General features: G+C 39.1%; 1 protein-coding gene and 1 pseudogene across 1 annotated transcript in view; one reads left to right on the top strand and one right to left on the bottom strand.

Annotated features, from left to right (window-relative positions):
• Positions 1-19,030, top strand: part of ACTR3B (actin related protein 3B) — a 129,603-nt gene that overhangs the window by 48,506 nt on the left and 62,067 nt on the right. Inside the window, exons 3-4 of the mRNA XM_049863358.1 lie at positions 7,958-8,082; positions 10,157-10,267. Of these exons, the coding sequence (XP_049719315.1) occupies positions 7,958-8,082; positions 10,157-10,267 (236 nt within the window). The remainder of the gene's footprint in view (positions 1-7,957; positions 8,083-10,156; positions 10,268-19,030) is intronic.
• LOC126064352 (cytochrome b-c1 complex subunit Rieske, mitochondrial-like) lies at positions 14,788-17,373 on the bottom strand (annotated as a pseudogene).

Genomic DNA, 19,030 nt, shown 5'->3' with positions numbered 1-19,030 from the left:
GGACCTCCACTGTGTAGTTCTCTGTGTTCTGTCAGTTTTTTATTCTTTTTGGTGCTTCACCGAGTTCTTTATCCCTTCATTTGAAGTTTAGGGTTCCAGGATTGATGTTTGTCACTGTTTTACTTAGTTTTTTGGGTCTTTGCTGTGGAGGGATGGTGTGGTGATTTTGTCTGTAGCACCCACGTTGGCTTTGCCTGCCTATATTTTCATTTTCGTTCAGTTTAATGTATTTTTTAATTTACTTGAGACTTTCTCTTTGGTTATTTAGAAGTGTATTGTTTAGTTCCCGAGTTTGGGGAAATTTTCCTGTTAGAGTTCTGTTACTGATGTTTAGGTTGAGCTCTTTGTGGTCACAGAACACATATTTGTTGAGTTTTGTTTTATGGCCCAGGATAAGGTTTATCTTGGTGTAAGTTCAGTCAGTACTTAGAAAACAATATGTATTCTGTTGTTTGGTGGAGCGTTCTATAAATGTTGATTAGATCTTGGTGTTGTTGAATTTTGTATTTTTGCTAATTTTCTGTCTATTTCTATCAGTTGTTGAGAGAGGAATGTTGAAGGCTCCAACGGTAATTGTGGATTTGTCTATTTCTCCTATGAGTTTTTGCTTCACATATTTCACAACTCTATTGTTTGGTGCATACACATTTGGGATTGCTAAGTCTTTTTGACCGATAAATCCTTTTATCATTATGTAATATCCCTCTGTATCCCTGGTAATTTTCTTTGCTCTGAACTCTACATATCTTTCCAGAGATACTTTCTATGTCCATTACCAAATGTACGCGGGCATTTGTTTTTACCCAAGTGGTGGTGTACCATGAACACCGTTTTACTCTTTTTTTTTTTTGCTTAAGACTGTATCTTAGCGATCCTTCTACATTAATATATGAAGAACTACTTCATTCTTTTTCATATTTGTGATGTTCCATTGTACGGATATGCTGTAATATATATAACTAGTTGGAATGTTTAAATATTGATTCTGTTATCCCCTGTCTCTTTTCCTTTCCATCTTAATGTCCACTGTACATTTCATGTCTTCTCTTTTTACTCCTATGTCAGGGTTTGGTGGTATGCTGAAGATAATTTTTGAAGTGACATAGATCATTAAATATTGATATCTACTCACCTGAACACTTCTTTCATATTTGTAAGGATTGTTTGGACCAAATCTTGATTTCTGAAGGTATCCAAAAAAGATTTTCATTATAAACTCTGTACACCTTTACTTTCTTTCATGGATTCTGTATCTTCCTATGTAATTGTTAAAAGAAGTGTACTTTATATTCTTTTTCTAAAATTATTGTCTTGAAGGCCCAACAAAAAATATATGTACTGTAGTATGAGATCAAAGTGCTTTGATTTACCTTTCTTTGGGGGATCAAAATTACTTCATTGTCATTTGAATTTGAGTGTGATGGCTTCATTCTTACAAAGTTTATCACTTTTTTTTAAGGGGATTTTTTTTTTTTTCCTTTCCCCTTGTCTTGGTGTCTGTTTTAGTTATCTAGTGCTGCTATAACACAAATACCACAAGTGGATGTCTTTAACAAACAGAAATTTTATTCTCTCACAGTCTAAAAAGGCTAGAAATCCGAATTCAGGGCACCAGTTCCAGGGGAAGTCTTTCTCTCTCTTGGCTCTGGGGGAAGGTCTTTGTCATCAGTCTTCCCTGGTTGGGTCCTAAGGACACGCTATTCTCCTGGCTCTTGCTTCTTGGTGGTATGAGGTCCCCCCCCGCCCCCCCCACTTCTCTCTTTTTTATCTCAAAAGAGTTGATTTAAGACACACCTAGTCTTCTAGCTTGAGTCCTGCCTCATTAACATAAAAAAAAAAATTTTTTTATAGCTGGTTCTAATCCTGCCTCTTTAACATCATAGAGGTAGGATTTGCAACACATAGGAAAATCACATCAGATGACAAAATAGTGGACTATCACACAACACTGGAAATCAAGGCCTAGCCAAGTTAACACACATTTTGGGGGGTCAAATTCAATCCATGACATTCTACCCTTTGACCCCCCAAAATTCATGTCCTTGCCACATGTAAAACATATTCACCCCATCAAATCATAGGAAAAACCTTAAATTATCTCCAAGTTCAAAAGTTCCTCTTCATCTGTGAAATCTCAAATACAAGTTATCTGCTTCCAAAATACAGTGGTGGAACAGGAACAAGCTAGACATTTCCTTTACAGATGGGAGAAATTGGAGGGAAAGAAGGGATAACAGGCACCAAGCAAGTCAGCCCTGGGCTTCAGCTCTGGCTTCCAGGCCCACTAGAGTGGATGTGGGTGGCCCCACTCTTCTAGTCTATCTGAGTGACAACTCTACCCTCTGAGATCCCAGAACTCGTGGCCATATCCTTTGAGACTGAGGCAGCACTGCTTCCTGTGTTCCTTGTCTCTTCAGCTTCTGCTTCCTGGCTCCTTGGCCTCTCAGCCCCTTGGGCCTCCTCACCTGAGTCTCCCCTGCTGGGGCAAGTGTTCCACACCTCTTTAACTCCACCAACAAGTACCTGGTGGCACCCTATTCTGCCAATAAACTTTGGCCAGAAGGCACTCAGGTCTCTTGCTCTGTGGGTCGGCAAGCCTAGCTCCATTGATAAGTGCCTGGAGGTACCCCACTCTACCAGTAAACTTTGATCAGAAGCCACCCAGCTCCCCTGCTCTCTGGGTCCACAAGCCTAGTTTCACCAGTAAGTGCCTCTAGGCACCCCACTCCTCCAGGAATCCTTCTGAGCAAAGACACTCAGCTCTGTAGTTCCATGGGTTGGCTCCAGAGCTGTCTCATGCTGGTCTCCTGGTTCTGCAGCTGTCATTTCTCTGTTGCTGCTTCTTACCATCATGCCATCTCCATTGTAACAGCTCTCCTCATTTCCTTCTGAGCCCTCAAAAGAGTTGTCTTTGATGTCCATAATTCTACCAACAGTCTCTTCAAGGCAATCTAGGTCTTCACCAGTCTGGGTCTTCTAGGCATTTCAAAACCTGCAGCCTCTACCCAGTCACAGTTTCAGAACCACTTCCATGTTGTAGGGATCTGTTAGAGCAGCACCCCACTCTCAGTACCAAATTCTGTTTTAGTTGTCTTGTGTTGCTATAACAGAAATACCACAAGTGGTTGGCTTTAACAAAGAGAAAGCTAGAAGTCTGAATTCAGGGTACCAGTTCCAGGAGAAGTCTTTCTTTCTGTGTTGGCTCTGGGGGACGGTCCTTGTCATCAATCTTACCCGGTGGAGGAGCTTCTCAGTACTGGGCCTCCAGGTCCAAAGGATGCGCTATTCCCCTGGCTCTTGCTTCTTGATGGTATGAATCCCCCTGTCTCTCTGCTTGCTTCTCTCTTATATCTCAAAAGAGGTTGACTTAGGACACAATGTAATCTTGTAGATTGAGTCCTGCCTCATTAACATCATAGGGGTAGGATTTACAACACATAGAAAAATCACATCATGACACACTGATGGACAATCACACAATACTGGGAATCATAGCATAGCAAAGTTGACACATACTTTTGGAGGACACAATTCAATCCGTGACAGTGTCCTAGTTATGTAGTGCTGGTATAACAGAAATACTACAAGTGGATGGCTTTAACAAACGGAAATTTATCCTCTCACAGTTTAGGAGGCAGAAAGTTCAAATTCATGGTGCCAGCTCCAGGATAAGTCTTTCTCTCTCTGTCAGCTCGGGGGGAAGGTCCTTGTCATCAATCTTTCCCTGGGTCTAGGAGTTTCTCAGCACAGGGGCCTTGAGTGCAAAGGACATGCTTCGCTCCTGGATTTTCTTGATTGGTGGTAGGAGGTCCCTCTCCTCTCAGCTCACTTTTCTCTGTTATATTTCAAAAGAGATTGACTCAAGATACAAACTAATCTTGTTGATTGAGTCCTGTCTCATTAACATTACTGCCTCTAATCCTGCCTCATTAACATCATAGAGATTAGGATTTACAACACAGGATAGTCACATCAGATCACAAAATGGTGGACAACCACAAAATATTGGGACTCATGGCCTCGCCAAGTCGACACACATTTTTGGAGGGATACAATTCAATCTATAATGCTTGATTAATTGAATTGCTTTAAATTCTTGGTGTACTTGAGTGATCGCATGAATTGCTGAATCTTTTTGCCTTTTTCTCCTCACAGTCCCTTATTTTGACTTGGCAGTTTAATTCTAAATTCATGCATAATTAAGTTTGATCTTGCCCAGAGGATACCGTCTATCATTTGCACTGTCACATTGTGTTAGGGTTTTTGAGGTCTGCTTCAAGCCATCTTGCCAGTGGCCCTTGGGAATACCTAACTCGAGCATCAGAATTCTGTATTGTGTCTGTCAGTGCAGTGTTGTGTGCGGTGGTCAGTTTTCAGAGATAGGTTTTATTTGTTTCTGGAGTTACCTTAGCACTTAGACCCATTGGGCTTTTCTAGCCCGTTCTAAGTTCTGTAGTTCCAGGCTACTCTGCACTTCTCATTCTCGACCCTTTCTAGGATCAGTACCCAGAGTACTACTTTACTCCTGTCTTCTTTAGTCCTGTAGAAATCCAACCTTTCAGACTTAGCCAGCTTTTATAACATTAAAGTTCCAAGATTTTAAACATGGTAGGGAATTGGACTGAAAAAAAGGGAGCAGAGTGATTTCTGTCCTATATCTTTTTCTTTATACTTCTCCAGGCCATTACTTCAAGATGTCTCTCTGAGAAAAAGACTTCAAATTTACACTTGTTATTACGCATTTGTAATAAATTGGAATTCCAGAAAATCTACTTTAAAATAATTGTGTATATTTGCCAATTTGTTTTGGAATAATTTTCAAGGTAAATTTACAGCCAACTTAATAGCTTCCTGTTTGAGAAAATTCTGCAGCTTGGCTTACTTTGACAGCTTTTCCTTTGGAAATGATGCTGTAAGGATAAATGAACTTGAGAGGTAATGGTGAATACTTGAGCTCACAAAAAATATAGCATTTAATTTTATTTTGTTTCCATGGCTCTTTTTTTTTTTTTTGTAGTAGAAAAACTAATATCTTAGTAAAAAAAAGGAAGCAAAAATCACCATAATTCTACCTCCCAGGGATAACCAGTGTTAATCTTTGACTAATCTTATTTCTCAGAATATACAATAAATACACACATGTCACTCTTCAAATTTACCATAGTGGAGACATACTGTGTATATTATTCTGAAAGGCTCCTTAGTAGCTGTTTCTATGAGTTGGATATAATTTATTTAACTAATCCCCTATTTTAGGTCCATTAACTTTTCTCCTCCATTAGTTGCTGTTCAAATTAGTTCTACAAAGAGTATCCTTGTATATGGTATGCTTGTGTGCAGGCACATTTATTTACTCTGATTATTTCTTTCGGATGAATTTTTAGACGTGAAATTGCTGGATAAATGCATCTTTATGATATGTGGTGCATAGTTTCCAGTTGCTCTCCAGAATAATCTAGGTACCTTTTAAGTGTTCAATCAGCCACATTTTTGGTCTCTAATTTAGAACAGATTATGTGATTTTTTGGGTAGTACTCTGTGGCAGGTTTTCTGCTAAGTACTTTGTAAACATTATCTTATGTAATCCTCACATCCTTCAAAAGCAGGTGGTGGCATTCACATTTCAGAGGTGCGAATACGGAAGTTCAGGGGTAACTTTTCTTGAATCAGCTAACTAGTAAATGCTGGATCCAGGTTCAGACCCAGATGTGTGTAACTTCAAAGTCTATGCCCTTTCCACTCCAAGAAACAGCAACGTAGAAAAACAGTGTTTATTGGACTATTTTGAAGGAATCAATTCACACCAGAAGCCTTATTTGTCTCCCCTGAAATTTATTCACAAGAAATTTTGATGCTTTAATTCTGAAAAATTTTTCTAGCACTTTTTTTTTTTTTAATGTTTATTTGGTGTGAAGGAGCTATAATTTCATCATAATATATATGTAAAGGTAGTGATATTCCATTAATATATTACAGGAATATATTTATGGAATATTTCCCTAACACCTACTCTGATGGCCTGCTTAGGTGCAATCCTGGCTGTGTTTCTTGTTGATAGTTTGTAAGCCTCTTTCTGTTTATATTTTTGTTAAATGGAGATAATAGACCTACTGCATAAGCTATTGCAAGAATTAAATGAAATAGTTTACAAAAGAAAGCTCATAGCAGACTGCTTGATAAATATAAACTATTACTACTGTTTGGTAAAATAGAGGGTAATAAAAAATGAGGGAAACCCTCAGTGGGATGTATTGGTGCAGTAGCTGCAGCAGTGGACTCAGGCATACCAATGATCATGAAGATGGCGCGGGATCAGGCAGTGTCTCTTAAGGTCATCAGGAGTAGGAGCCAATTCAATGGCAACTCACAGCAACGACATTACCGTTAGTACTTATTGTTAAAAATACTTTATTGTATTTTTGGTGAAAATACACAGCAAGACTCGCTCCTATTCAACTATTCTTATACATAATGTTTTAAGATATTGGTTATATTCTTCATATCGTGTCCACAGTTTATTGTTATTTCATCCCATTAACTTAGTTTCACTGACCTCCAAACTTATGTGTGTTTTAGAGTAACTTTTGTCCGTTTGGTTTCATATAGATAATTTCTTGAGAGTGCAGTATTCAAGGGTGACATTTTTTACTTTTCGAGCTAATCTGCTGTTTAGTGGAAAGGTGATTTCAGAGGTAGTTTTGCTTCAAGGTTTAAAGAATATCTCAGGGTAGTAGTCTCAAGGATTCCTCCAGTCTCAGTGGGTCCAGTAAATCTGCATACTTTAAGACTTTGATGTTCTGTTCCACATTTTTCTTCTCTTCTGTCAGGATCCATCTATTGTGTCTTTGGTCAGAATATCTGGTAGTGGTAGCTGGGCACCATCTAGTTCTTTTAGTCTCAAGGTAGAGGAAGTAGGGGTTCATGAAGACAGTCCTGTAGTCTGGTTCCTTCTCTGATTCTTGGGTTTTTGTTTTTGCTTTTGCTCCAGACTAATAGAGACCTATGGTTGTATTTTAGATGGCCACTCAAAAGCTTTTAAGACCCCAGACACTACTCATCAAACTAGGATGTAGAACATAAACTTTTAGAACTTTATTATGCCAATTGACTGAATTGTCACACGAGACCATGACCCTAAGTCTTTAAGAAAACGAATCCCGTTTGGTTATGTCTAAGAAGTCTCGGCATCTGTAGCCCCTGTTTTATTATATGTTTTTTTTTTTTTTTTATTGTTGTTATTGTTACAAAATTGTATATAACATAGCATTTGCCACTTAATCCTTTTCCTTGTGTGCAACATAGTGGTATCAATTATTTTAGTCAGCTGTGCAAACTTCACTGACATTCAGTGCCACCTTTCCCATCACTGTAAACAGGAAATGACTACTACCTAGAAAATGATCTCCCTCACCCCGTAACCACCAGTGAACATTGGTCTCTGTATATTCACCTATTCTTGTCATTTCATGAAAGTGAGATCATATAGTATTTGTCCTATTATGATTATTTTGCTCAGCGTAATGTCCTCCAGGTTCATCCACATTGCAGAATGATTTCTTTATGGCTGAGTAGTATTCCATTGTATGTACGTACCATGTTTTGTTCATCCGTTCATCTGTTGACGAGCACTTAGGCTGTTTGTTATTAGCTATTGATGTTATCTTCCTGGCATGAGAGAAACAGTGTAAAAGAATGATATTATTTCATCTCAAGGAGTCTACAGTCTAGTTGGTAGACTGATTCTAACCAGTTATAAATATAGTGAGAAAAACGCTTTCATGTTAGTACATAAGGGCCACGGAAGCATTTAATACTGTCTTTTCTGTGACCACCCTCCTAGCCCAGATAAAATCCTTACATTGAAAATTTACTTGTAATACACAGGGATTATATTATTCTTTCTTGATTGCCCACGTAAGTGTGGATAATGATGTAACTCTTCGTGCTTTTTTTTAAGGTATTGCCATCAGAGAGTCAGCAAAAGTAGTCGACCAAGCCCAAAGGAGAGTGTTGAGGGGAGTTGATGACCTTGACTTTTTCATAGGGGATGAAGCCGTAGATAAACCTACATATGCTACCAAGGTAATGTTCTACCCAGAAATTGCACCTTCCCTTTAAGTGTATATTTAGAGCAGTATAGTAAATAATACAAAGTGGTAGACTGTCTAGAAATTGTATTTGTGAATTGTGAGATGTAGTTTTATTCTTACATTTGAGTAAAGGGTTTTGTTGTTGTATTTTTGAGCAGAGGTATTTCTGATGTGGGAATGTGAATTAACTATGCCCCAGAATGCAGAACGAATTCAGGGAGTGCTTGATTGTATATGAGAGCAAAGCCTGCTTCTGTGGAATATTGCAGGTTGACTAATTAACCTGTCATATGTGAAAAATTGCAGACTGATTAATTTAAAAGAAATACTACAATTTTTAACTAGATATTTGTTCTTAAAAAAAAAAAAAAAAGCACCGGTTAGAATTAACTTGCATGAGCAAGCGTATCCTCCACATTGAATTTTACCAGTAGAGACTTTTGAAAGTTTCTCCAGAAAGATTCTGTGGTGAAATTGGATAATGCCTTTTTAATTGTGTTTAAGATGTGTGGGCTTCAGTAGCAACCTTGGCAAGACTTATTGACTACTAGGAGTAGACACCTCCGCCCCCTCTGCCCTCTCTGATCACATACTTTGTCCTGACCCCAGGCTTGCAATTCTCTCCTGGCAAAATGTCTTCCCGTTTTTAAAAACTTAGTTCAAGAGAGCTATGAAGCTTCCTTTATGAAGCTTTTCCTCAATTCCATTTCCGTTGCTGGGAGTAGAATTCACTTCTACTTTCTTTGTGCCTTCACTATGCCCTGTACGTGCCGTAGGTATTTTTGCTTATAGGTTAGTCTCCTCTTACAGACTGTAAGTCCCTTGAGTTCAGAAATCTTACCTGTTTTAGTGTCTCCCTGCCTTGTATAGCATGTGACATACAATGCTATTGAATGAATAAATCCAGATACGAATTTATGCATTTGAACTGTTTGAATATTACCAAACTTGGGTGTGTGTGTGTGTGTGTGTGTGTGTAGAAGCTAAAAAGCAAATTTGTTTATGTCCTTCCTCTCTAACATTAAAATGTTTTAATGTCTTCCCATTATCTAGTTGCTAATATCTATAGTATCAGGGTAGGAGGAATGGAAGAAATGATTTAATGACATTTAAAGCAAATGAAAGTTGTTTTGTAAGTTGTTAAAATATCTATTCAGTTCTCTTTTGAGTAAATTCTTTCCTTTGTTAGAGCCTCATTTCATTATGTCTGTTGTCTGTCTGTGTCTCATTATATTTTCATTGTACCCATTATTTTTGTCTTACTAACATTAGAGTACCACTATTACAAAGACATTTATTATGTGCCTAGGTACTGGTACTGTTTTAAGTTATGAGCATGTTAATTCATTTAATTATTATAATGATCTCCATTTTACAGATGATGAAACTGAGCCACAGAGAGATTAAGTAATTTGCCCAAGATCACACAGCTAGTAAGTGGCAGAACTGGGATTCAAACCCAGGCAGTCTGGCTCCAAATTCTATACTCCTAACAGCTTCTTCCTGAATTATTTTCGCTGCCAGGGTGTTAAAGCATATTATTATTCGTTCATGAACCGGCCCTTTTTTCTATGCCTGTCTACTCCTCAAAGTGAATCTTCTGGTAGATTGTCTGCATTTTTTAAATCTGTCACCCCATTGTTAAGGTGATTCTTTGTACTTAGGTAATGTACTAAGGTAGAATATAAATAATAAGGCAACTTAATCTGTTTTTCAAGTGCCTGTTATTTTTTACAAGGAGTGCCGGTGGCCAGTGGTCAAAGCACTTGGCTGCTAATTAAACAGTCATCAGTTGGAACCCACCAGCTGCTCTGTGATGTGGTAGTCTGCTTCCACAGCCTTGGGAACCCTGTGGGGGGCAGTTCTACTCTGTTCTATAGTGCTTCTGTGAGTTGGAATTGACTTGACAGCAGTGGGTTTGGTTTGGTTATTTTTGACATGAATTAACACTAACTTCATGAAAAGAAGAATTTTTTTTTCCAAAAGCACATTCATTCTTCTGTGCCCATCCTGTGAAGTCTGCTGTGGTGGACTGAAGCTTGACCTGTTGGTGTCTCTTCTTTCAGTGGCCAATACGACATGGTATAATTGAAGACTGGGACCTTATGGAAAGATTCATAGAACAACTGATTTTTAAGTATCTTCGAGCAGAACCTGAGGATCATTATTTTTTAATGGTGAGTAACTGGAACCAAGAGGAATATATTAACTAAGAAGAATTTATAATTCCAAATTACTGAGATTTTAAATTGAAGATATTCTTCTTGAGAGCGTTTTTCGTTCTTTCTAAAGATATTTGTATGAATCAGGTTATTTAGGCTCAACAAAAATGGCCTAAACCACAAGAGGTTTATTATCTGCCAAAACGAGAAGGCCAGAGTTGGGTGGTTGCAGGGTGGGTTATTTCAGGAGCTCAGAGATGCCATGAAGGATCCGAGTTTTTCCATCTTTTGCTCTGCAGTACTTACTGTGTTAGGCTGGCCTCTTAATGTTGGTTCCTCTCGGGTGTCGGGATGGCTGCCAGAGTTCCTAGTATTACCTCTTCATGTATCTGCATGCAGAGATAGAAGAAGGGACCTTTTTTATGCACATCACTTTTTAAGAATTAAGAAACTCTTTCCCAGAAGACTTGCCTCATTTGCCTATGCCTATCACTAGCAAGGGGGATGGTATTATCTTGACTGGCTTAGATTAATCAAGATTCTCTGCCTGGGGCTGGGGAGGGGGATCCGCCTCTGATCACCTAGGCCCCGGGAGGATAAGTAACCAAACCAGATGAGGGCTCCAACAGCAAGGAAGATGGCAAGAGGAATGGATTTGGGTAAACCAACTGTACTTTAATATCCTTGTGAAGTATCCAGATAACTATTATTATTTCCATTTATTATTGCAGAGGAAACTGAGTCAAACTTTTTTTTTTTCTTCAGAGTTTAAATCTTACTGTAAAATAAAACCGAGCCAAGTTACGGGCCTTCATTATGGTATTTAATTGATCTTATTCAAACAGAATAAAACATCACAGGGAAATGAGGAAGTATCTCCTAGTTATGGGTTGTAGTTGTTCTACTCACAATAACATATTTCATCCCAGGGAATGCTCCTGTGAAGTTAAAATTAGTTGCATGTACAAAATGCGTGCTTTATAGAGAGCCATTTCATGTAACATAATTTGAGTGTTAAAGCCTACATAATGTAGTTTTGGAGTTCTCTATACAAGTACATTGTCAAATGGTCCAATCCATTTATGTAATTCTTTCTAATGTTAGAATATGAAGTATTTTTTAGAATTTTCTAATTTAAAATGTATTAACCACAAGGCTATTATAGTGGTTAATCGAATCTATGTACAGTATTTAGCATTTATTAACGGTAGTCCTGGAAAGTGCTCAGGTTTTTTTCAGCTATATCTTTATAACTAGGAATTGCCAAGTATGAGTGCCGTGTTTTGCAGGCCTCTCTGTGTATTTTTCCATTCTGGGCATCTACGGTGGTTCATATAAACTAAATGGAGCCAGGAAGCTGACAGTGTGTGAGTGGCTCTGTCTTTATAGCCAAAACAAACCACAGATTATTCCCACCTGTCAGATTTGGCATTTTTTCTTCTCTAGGACCTGTTAGATAGAATTTTAGGATGAGGCACTCTTCCCAGCTGCTTTATTCTGTGTGTCCCAGCTGCCTCACCAGGGGTTATCCCTTACTTTCCACTTAGAAAACCACTGATCTTAGGCCTGGGGACCAAATGCAGACACAAGGACCCAGCCCACAGGAAATTTTTACTGAAAGAAGATTTAGCTGACACATATAAGCTAGTATGATACAACCATTTGCCAGGAAGCAGTTGGAGATGTTCGTTCTGAATGTGGAAAAGCTAAACTTCATTTTCCAAAAATGGGTACCTGCAATGAAAGTTCAAAAAATAATCAACTTTATTAAGTCAAAGGAGAAGCAAATACTGTATTGTATGTTTTGTGCTGTGAACTCTGCAGGCCAGGTTCATTGCATGACGTGATTGAGGAAGTTATGGAAATGGTAAATTTCTTTCATGCTTGCGCTGTCAATCCTCAACTGATAGAATAGTAAAGGGGAGCAAGGTAGAATATGGAGATACACGGCCAAGACACAGAAACTGATGAAAACATTGACTGAACCGCTGCATCAGGTAAAGGCTTTTTGGGCATAAAGAAGTCTGAGTGATCCAAATTAGGGGTCCCTGAGTGGCTCACAAAGTTGTCCTCTCTGACTGCTCTGACCAGTCATCTGAACGTACTGGGTTTGAAAGTACGGGGTGAAAGTTAATTACTGCTGGGTTGTTTCAAGGAGGCTCAGATATGCAGACTTATGCTAGGCATGTGGCTTGAGAAGGTGGCAGGTGGAAATAGTGCTCTGTCCTCCGATACTGAATTGCCCAGAGCTCAAAACAGAATCATGTATTTCAAAGAATTCCAGTGCTCTTGAGTAGAAATTAAGTGATACTTTCAGAAGAGATTTTTAGACTCTGAATTGGGCAGGAAAGAGCAAGCAGCACATGCAAATAATCACAATGAGAGTTTGGTGATGATGAGAGTGGATTAGTTTAGGAAGACTAGAGGGCCTAGTGGAAGTGGGGAGTGACAGGGAAAGGAAGTGTTGGATAGCAAAGCATGGTGGTAGGCCATAGAGCAGTATGTTCAGATTGTGTTTTAGAAGGAATGGGTAGGAGGAGGACAAGACTGCTATCTAAGATTCCTTGTGAGAATCCAGATGAGAGATGATGAGTGCCTGAATTAAGATCACGGCAATAGTAATGAAGAGAAATGGGTGTAGGGGAGTTAAATCTCAGGTAGGGGTTGGGTTCTTAAGACTGTGCGAGGTGAAAATTATTTATAATCAGAATTACCCATGAAAATCTCTCAAAAAAGGTGCATATCAGAGACTAACGTAACATCCCTCAATAAGTGCAAAGAAAACTAACTTTAGCATGGAGGAACTTTGTTGCACACTAGCTGAGGTAGTTGACTTGTGTTTAGGGGCACTGTACAGTGGAAAAGCATGTACCTTCTACTAGAATTGTCCTCAGTTCAGCAGTGCACACATATTTTGAGTGTATGTAGAAAGAAGTTGAGCCCACCTGAGGGGAATCAGATTCATAGAGCAAATATTCATTAAGCAGAATGGGAGCAGACTTGTCATTTCTCTTGCCCTGGCACCTGGCTTCCTTGTCCTGGCCTGTACTCTCACACACTTGTCCGTTCTTTCATTTCTTGATGTACCTATCTTTGGTTAGAGTAAGTTACATGCATGTAGTGGAGATTGACAAGAGGTAACAGGCCCCAGAGATTAGAATTGGTGGCAGTTAAAGGAGAGGAATCTTGGACGACTCAGATTTTTGGACTGGGCAGTGTGTAGATGGTGACATGATTGGTCAAGATGGGAAACAAGAAACTCACTTTAAGGGAGAATGAAGAAGGAGAGTTTAGTTTTGTACGTGCTGAAGTCTAAGGGTACCTGTGGACTGTACTAGTGAAGAAGTCTAATAGGCTATAAAGGCTTATTTATCATCTAGGTGCAGGCTCTGAGCTGCAGGTAGTGATTTCAGGAGTCAGTGGAGTTTACATGTTGAACACAGAGTGAAATTTCACTCTGATTACCCAAAATAAAACATACCATTCTTGGTATTTTAGAGATGAGTGTATGAATCCATGGTCATCTTGAAATCTCTAGGTAAAGTTCAGGTTCTAGGTCTGTGAAAGAGCTTTTTCATGAACCTACCTGGTAAAATTGAAAATTTATAGTCACTTACTAGAAGTGATGTAAATCTGAATCAGAATTACAGTTTGTCCTGACTTAGTATAAATAGTTCCCTTTCTGGTCCTGCCCTATCTGGTGCAGTATCCATGAGCCACTGTAGAGTTGGACTTACTTGGGTTTGCTAAGTCAGTTACTACCAGCCCATGTGCTTCCCAGCTTCCAGTATACTGGCATCTCCTTTCCCGTTCTTCCTGTCCTTGAGGATTTATATTTTTAACAAAGGTTTTTTTGAGGGATTTGGAAATAGAGCAAAATTAGGTGCATGTGTTCAGTTTGTTATCTTTATCCAGAAATATGGAATTGATTTTCATGGTGATATTTTATCATTGGTATGAATAAAAATGTTTATGTAGCTTGCCGTCATGTGATGTTCTAATTGTATGCTTTAGTTTAAAAAAAAAAAAAAAGAAAGAAAGAAAAACTTGATATCCCCAATGTAGATCTAGTTCTAAATGATGGTTTGGAAGTTCTATTTAAATTGGTCTCCCAAAGGAATGATTACTGGTGGCAGACACAGAAGAAATGGAGGATTGAGGAAGAAATGGGTTTAATGTCATGGTTCTCAGAGCTCATGAGAATATGGCCTTAATGATGCTGAATTTGACTCAAGAACCAGAACCCAATTAATATTGTAAACATTCTCTGAAATGGAAATGCATAGATTTAATTTATTTTTTGTACACTAGTCTGTAATTTCTCATTAGAATTAACTATCAAAGACATGGCACATTTCAAGTCTATGACGGAGCTCACCAGTGTTCATCAGTGGTTTTATTAGGTGAATGCTTGAAAGTGTTCAACATTAAATTCAATGTACTTCACAGTGTTTGCAAATACATTATTAGCAATTCTTAAGTATTCCAAATCAAGCAACGTGGAGTACAGAAGGCTTGCTCTCAAATAACTCTCCTCAGATGGCATGGAGACTGAAAGAAGCCTGTGTATTGAGTCCAAGTCTCTTACCAACAACAACCATATCATCACTGGTGAACTCATATGAGGAAACTTGAAGGTTGAGAGGTGCGAGCCTCTTCCTGATCGATCTGTCGGACGCATCATAGTGTGACCCATGGCAAGGCCAGTGATAACCACCCAAATCTCGTGCATTTGCAGTGGGTATACAACCAAGATGGGTGCCAACACCTATCAGGATAACCCATTCAGGTTTCTTTACTCATTCTCAGTCATGCCATAGGTCCCTCAACTGGGATACTTCAACGGCAGCTACCTGCTCAATTTCTTTCTTGGTTCTGTGACGCACAAGCAGAGGTTTGCCTCTCCATTTGGAGGGCGTGTTCTTCTGGAATATTGGATAACTTGATTTTGATTTTCGGCATGGCCAACACATCACCTGAAGCACTCATGCTGGAAACAAGCTGGGAGACCACGTTCTTGGCAGCATATGGGACACACACAGTAGTTTGCAGTTACCAAATATGAGAAGCCATTTCTAGCCTCACTGCTATTTTGAAGACTTTGTATTATCTAACACTTCCATGGGATGACAGTGAAGTGCCAGGCACTTTGATGTCTGTCTGGGAATAACAAACAGAAGCAGGAACTTTGAGGCCCCAGGTGACCAAAGGCCAGCCAGTGGCCTGCTTGCTCAGCGACTCCTGGCACAGGAAGGGCCTCTTCAGGTCCAGCACAGGTGGCTCCAAGATGATGGGCACCAAGGCCTGCACCTGGGGCCACAGTGTGCCTGCCACCCCACGGGACGTGGCTGACAGGACGAGCACAAATGGGCCCCAGCAGGGCGCTGGCTGACAACAGGGTGACAGCTTCTCCAACAGTCAAGCTGGTCACAGGGACGACCTTCCACCTGTTGCGTTGGAAATACACAGATTTTAATGTAAATTCTTCAAAGATGGTGAATTGTTTTTGCCAATAAGTAATAGAGATCTGAAAAACAGTAGGTTAAACAAATTAGGGATTTTATTTCAAAGGAGTCTGACGCTGGTATGACAGCTCCCTGGTGTCATTAGGGATTTTTTTTTTTTAACTCTTGTATCCTTAGTAAATGGTTTCCATTTAAGGATGCCTCACAATTGCAAGTTGGCTACTCCAGCTCCAGTCATTATCTCTTCCTTCCAAGAAGGAAGAAGGTAGTAAGGGCAAAAGGAAGTCTATCACTTGAGTCTACCCTCCGCCTTGTAAGGAGCTTTCCTAGAAGACATATCCATGACCAGAACTTATTCACATACCCACTCTTATCCACAAGGAAGTCTGGGAAATTCTTTTTGTCTGGGCCTGCTGCCTCCTCCTATAATAGAACAGGGCTCTGTCAGGAAGGAGGGGTGAATAGATATTGAATAGGTAATTCTCAGTGCCTTAATGATGTGCCTCACAGGTATAATGACAATGGCAAAACAAGAGTTTGACTGCTTTCACAAGTCTACTCACGTGGAAAGTGTCATCTGTGTTAGGGACTGAAAGGGTCAGGGAAGAGTTGTGTCAGGATGTGCTACGTCTCCTTGTGCCCTGTGGTGCCATCTTGCTTCTGTTAAGCTTCTCTGTCTATGAATAAATAAATCAGGAAGTCGTATTAGGAGCTTGTAATGTCTTTTCCTGTAGGTTTTAAACCAGTGAAATGTTGCAGAATTTAACACCTCATGTGAAGATTTTTTTTCTCATCATTGTAGTAATGTAAGTGAGTATAAATCATGTAAAAACATGGCTGGCAAGATTAAATAAAAACATACTAAATGTTAATAATAACCATGTTAATGTGATAGGATTAGGAAAAGTCCCATCGATACCTTTAAATTTTCTATATCATACAGTATGTGCTTACAGCACTTATAGTACGTATTACTTATAGTACGATATAGAAAGATACCATAGTTATAGTAAGATATACTTATAGTACTTTTAGTATGTACTTATAGTACATCTAGTAAGTACTTGTATTTATAGTATAATATAGAAAGATACTTACAGTACATATTATAGTAAGTACTTACACAAATTTTTTTTTTTACTTATAGTGTTATATTGTGATATAGAAAATATAAAGATATTGATAGTACTTTTCATAATCCCATCACATTAACATAGTTATTATCAGCATTTAGTGTATTTTTACTTAATCTTGTCACCATGTTTTTACATGATTTTATACTCATTTCGTATCCTCCCCATTTTCTTTCACAGCTTTCATAACACTGATTTCCTGTCCTTTTAGCAGTTCCACTATTTTTAGACATTCAAGAACCACTATTTTTAGACGTTTAATTTTGCATCTAATTTCTTGGTTTTGTAAGAGACAGTGTAATTTTTGCATGTCCGGTTTTCCTGCCTATATTTAGAGCATTTTTTATTAGAACGCCCAGTGCTTGACTGCGGGATTCAGAAGTATTGATCGTTTACGCCCTCACACTGCCACTAGCCGCGTGCAGCAGGGACAGCCCTCACACTGCCACTAGCCATGCGCAGGAGGGCCGTTTCTAGCCGTGTGCAGCAGGACCGTTTCACTGGTGCCCGTGTCAACCTTCATTGTCATCACTTTTGATTATTGATTAAAAATCTCAACTTGTTTTTAATGGGCATTTTTGATAACTTTTGGACCTTACCCAGTTTTCCACATTAGTTGTATTTCCTTTTTTGTGAATTGCTTGTTCATGCCCTGTGCTGTTTTACATACCAGCGTTCACTGTTTCCTTATTGCTCTGATTCCTGTGAACTTTTTAAATGAACTCTTGATATAATTAAGATAGGAAGAAGCATGCTTTTGCCATCCTTCTACTAAATTTTTTTTCTCAGTTGATCTTTTGAATATCTGTAATTTTTTATGTGGTAAAATCTCTTTTCCTTTGATGCTTATATTTCGTTCATTCCCATCTGAGATTTATTTGCAATATCATTTCACATTGAACTTAAACCCAGGAAGTACCCAGAGAGCCAGGGTCCGATGGATTCTTGTGGGTAATGTGGCTACAGGCTCCTTTTTTGCCTTACCCCTTAGATCCAGGTTTTTATTCTACTTTGTGAATTCACACCAAGTAGGGAGCTCTTAACTGGCAGGCAGGAAACGTTCCCTGACTGTACGTATTGCATGACTTTTCATACTTTTTAAACTTCCTCTCTGGATACGTTTTTTTTTCTCCTCTACCCAGTTTAAATGTCTTGTTTATTAAGTTAACTTGTTACTATGGTGCTTGTCTTCCTAGTCAAGGTGAGAAAAGCTTTGTAGGTCTCTTTAGGTTATTTCTTCTGGTGTGAAATACATTATCGATAATTGCTACAACTGACATTTGTTGAGAATTTCCCATGTGTGCGGCCCTGTTCTAAGTATTTACTCATGGACTCAGGTCCCACCAGCAACCCTCTGAGGGCTGTGGAACTGTTACTAGGCCCATTGATCAGCTTGATAGCCTATACTTCAAGAGAACATTCTAACCAGTATTGTTGGGCTCTGCAACTGTTACGCATGTGCTTTAAATGGAAGGAATCCAAAATAATAATTATCAACTTTTGTAGTGCTGTGTGCTGGGCATGTCACAGGTACTAACACATTTAATCTTCTCGGCCCCTTGAGTGAGGCACAGTAAAATACTATGCCGTTGATTAACTGTTAGGTCCCTTATTTACAATATACTTTTGAGCATGACGTTCTTTCTTCTCCCGTTTTAAGAGTGACTTTCTCTCCCAACTAGGGAATGTATTAATTTGAATCAGAATGACTAAAACTGACTTGAGCAGTATATTTGAGCTTTGCACCAGTTGCTACAGAGGAGTCTAAAGTAAAACAGAGGCAGCTGGTACCCGGATTGTTGGTTCGTAGGCACCTGGCACGGAAGTAGAGAGGTACACAAGGATCTCTGATGAAAGAGGCCTCCTCCCCACCTGTTCTCTGCCTTCCAGGGCCCGTTCCAGAGGCAGCACTGTCACCAGTTAGTTGTGTATGCAGGTGTATAGATTATGAATAGACTTTTACAGAAATGGTAACAAACTCTACATGCTGTTGTATACCTTGTTTTTAAAATTGTTTTCATTAAAAATCGATACAAAATAGAATTTTAAAAAATGTAACTAGTATAGAAAGAGCCCTGGTGGCACAAAAGGTTAAGCGCTTGGCTGTTAACCGAAAGGTTGGGCTTCGAACCCACCCAGTAGCTCCCTGAAAAGAGCTGGCGATCAGCTTCTGTAAAGAT

Source organism: Elephas maximus, chromosome 20 (assembly GCF_024166365.1).
Source record: "Elephas maximus indicus isolate mEleMax1 chromosome 20, mEleMax1 primary haplotype, whole genome shotgun sequence".
Taxonomy (NCBI): domain Eukaryota; kingdom Metazoa; phylum Chordata; class Mammalia; order Proboscidea; family Elephantidae; genus Elephas; species Elephas maximus.
This window is presented reverse-complemented; position numbering and strand designations above follow the sequence as displayed.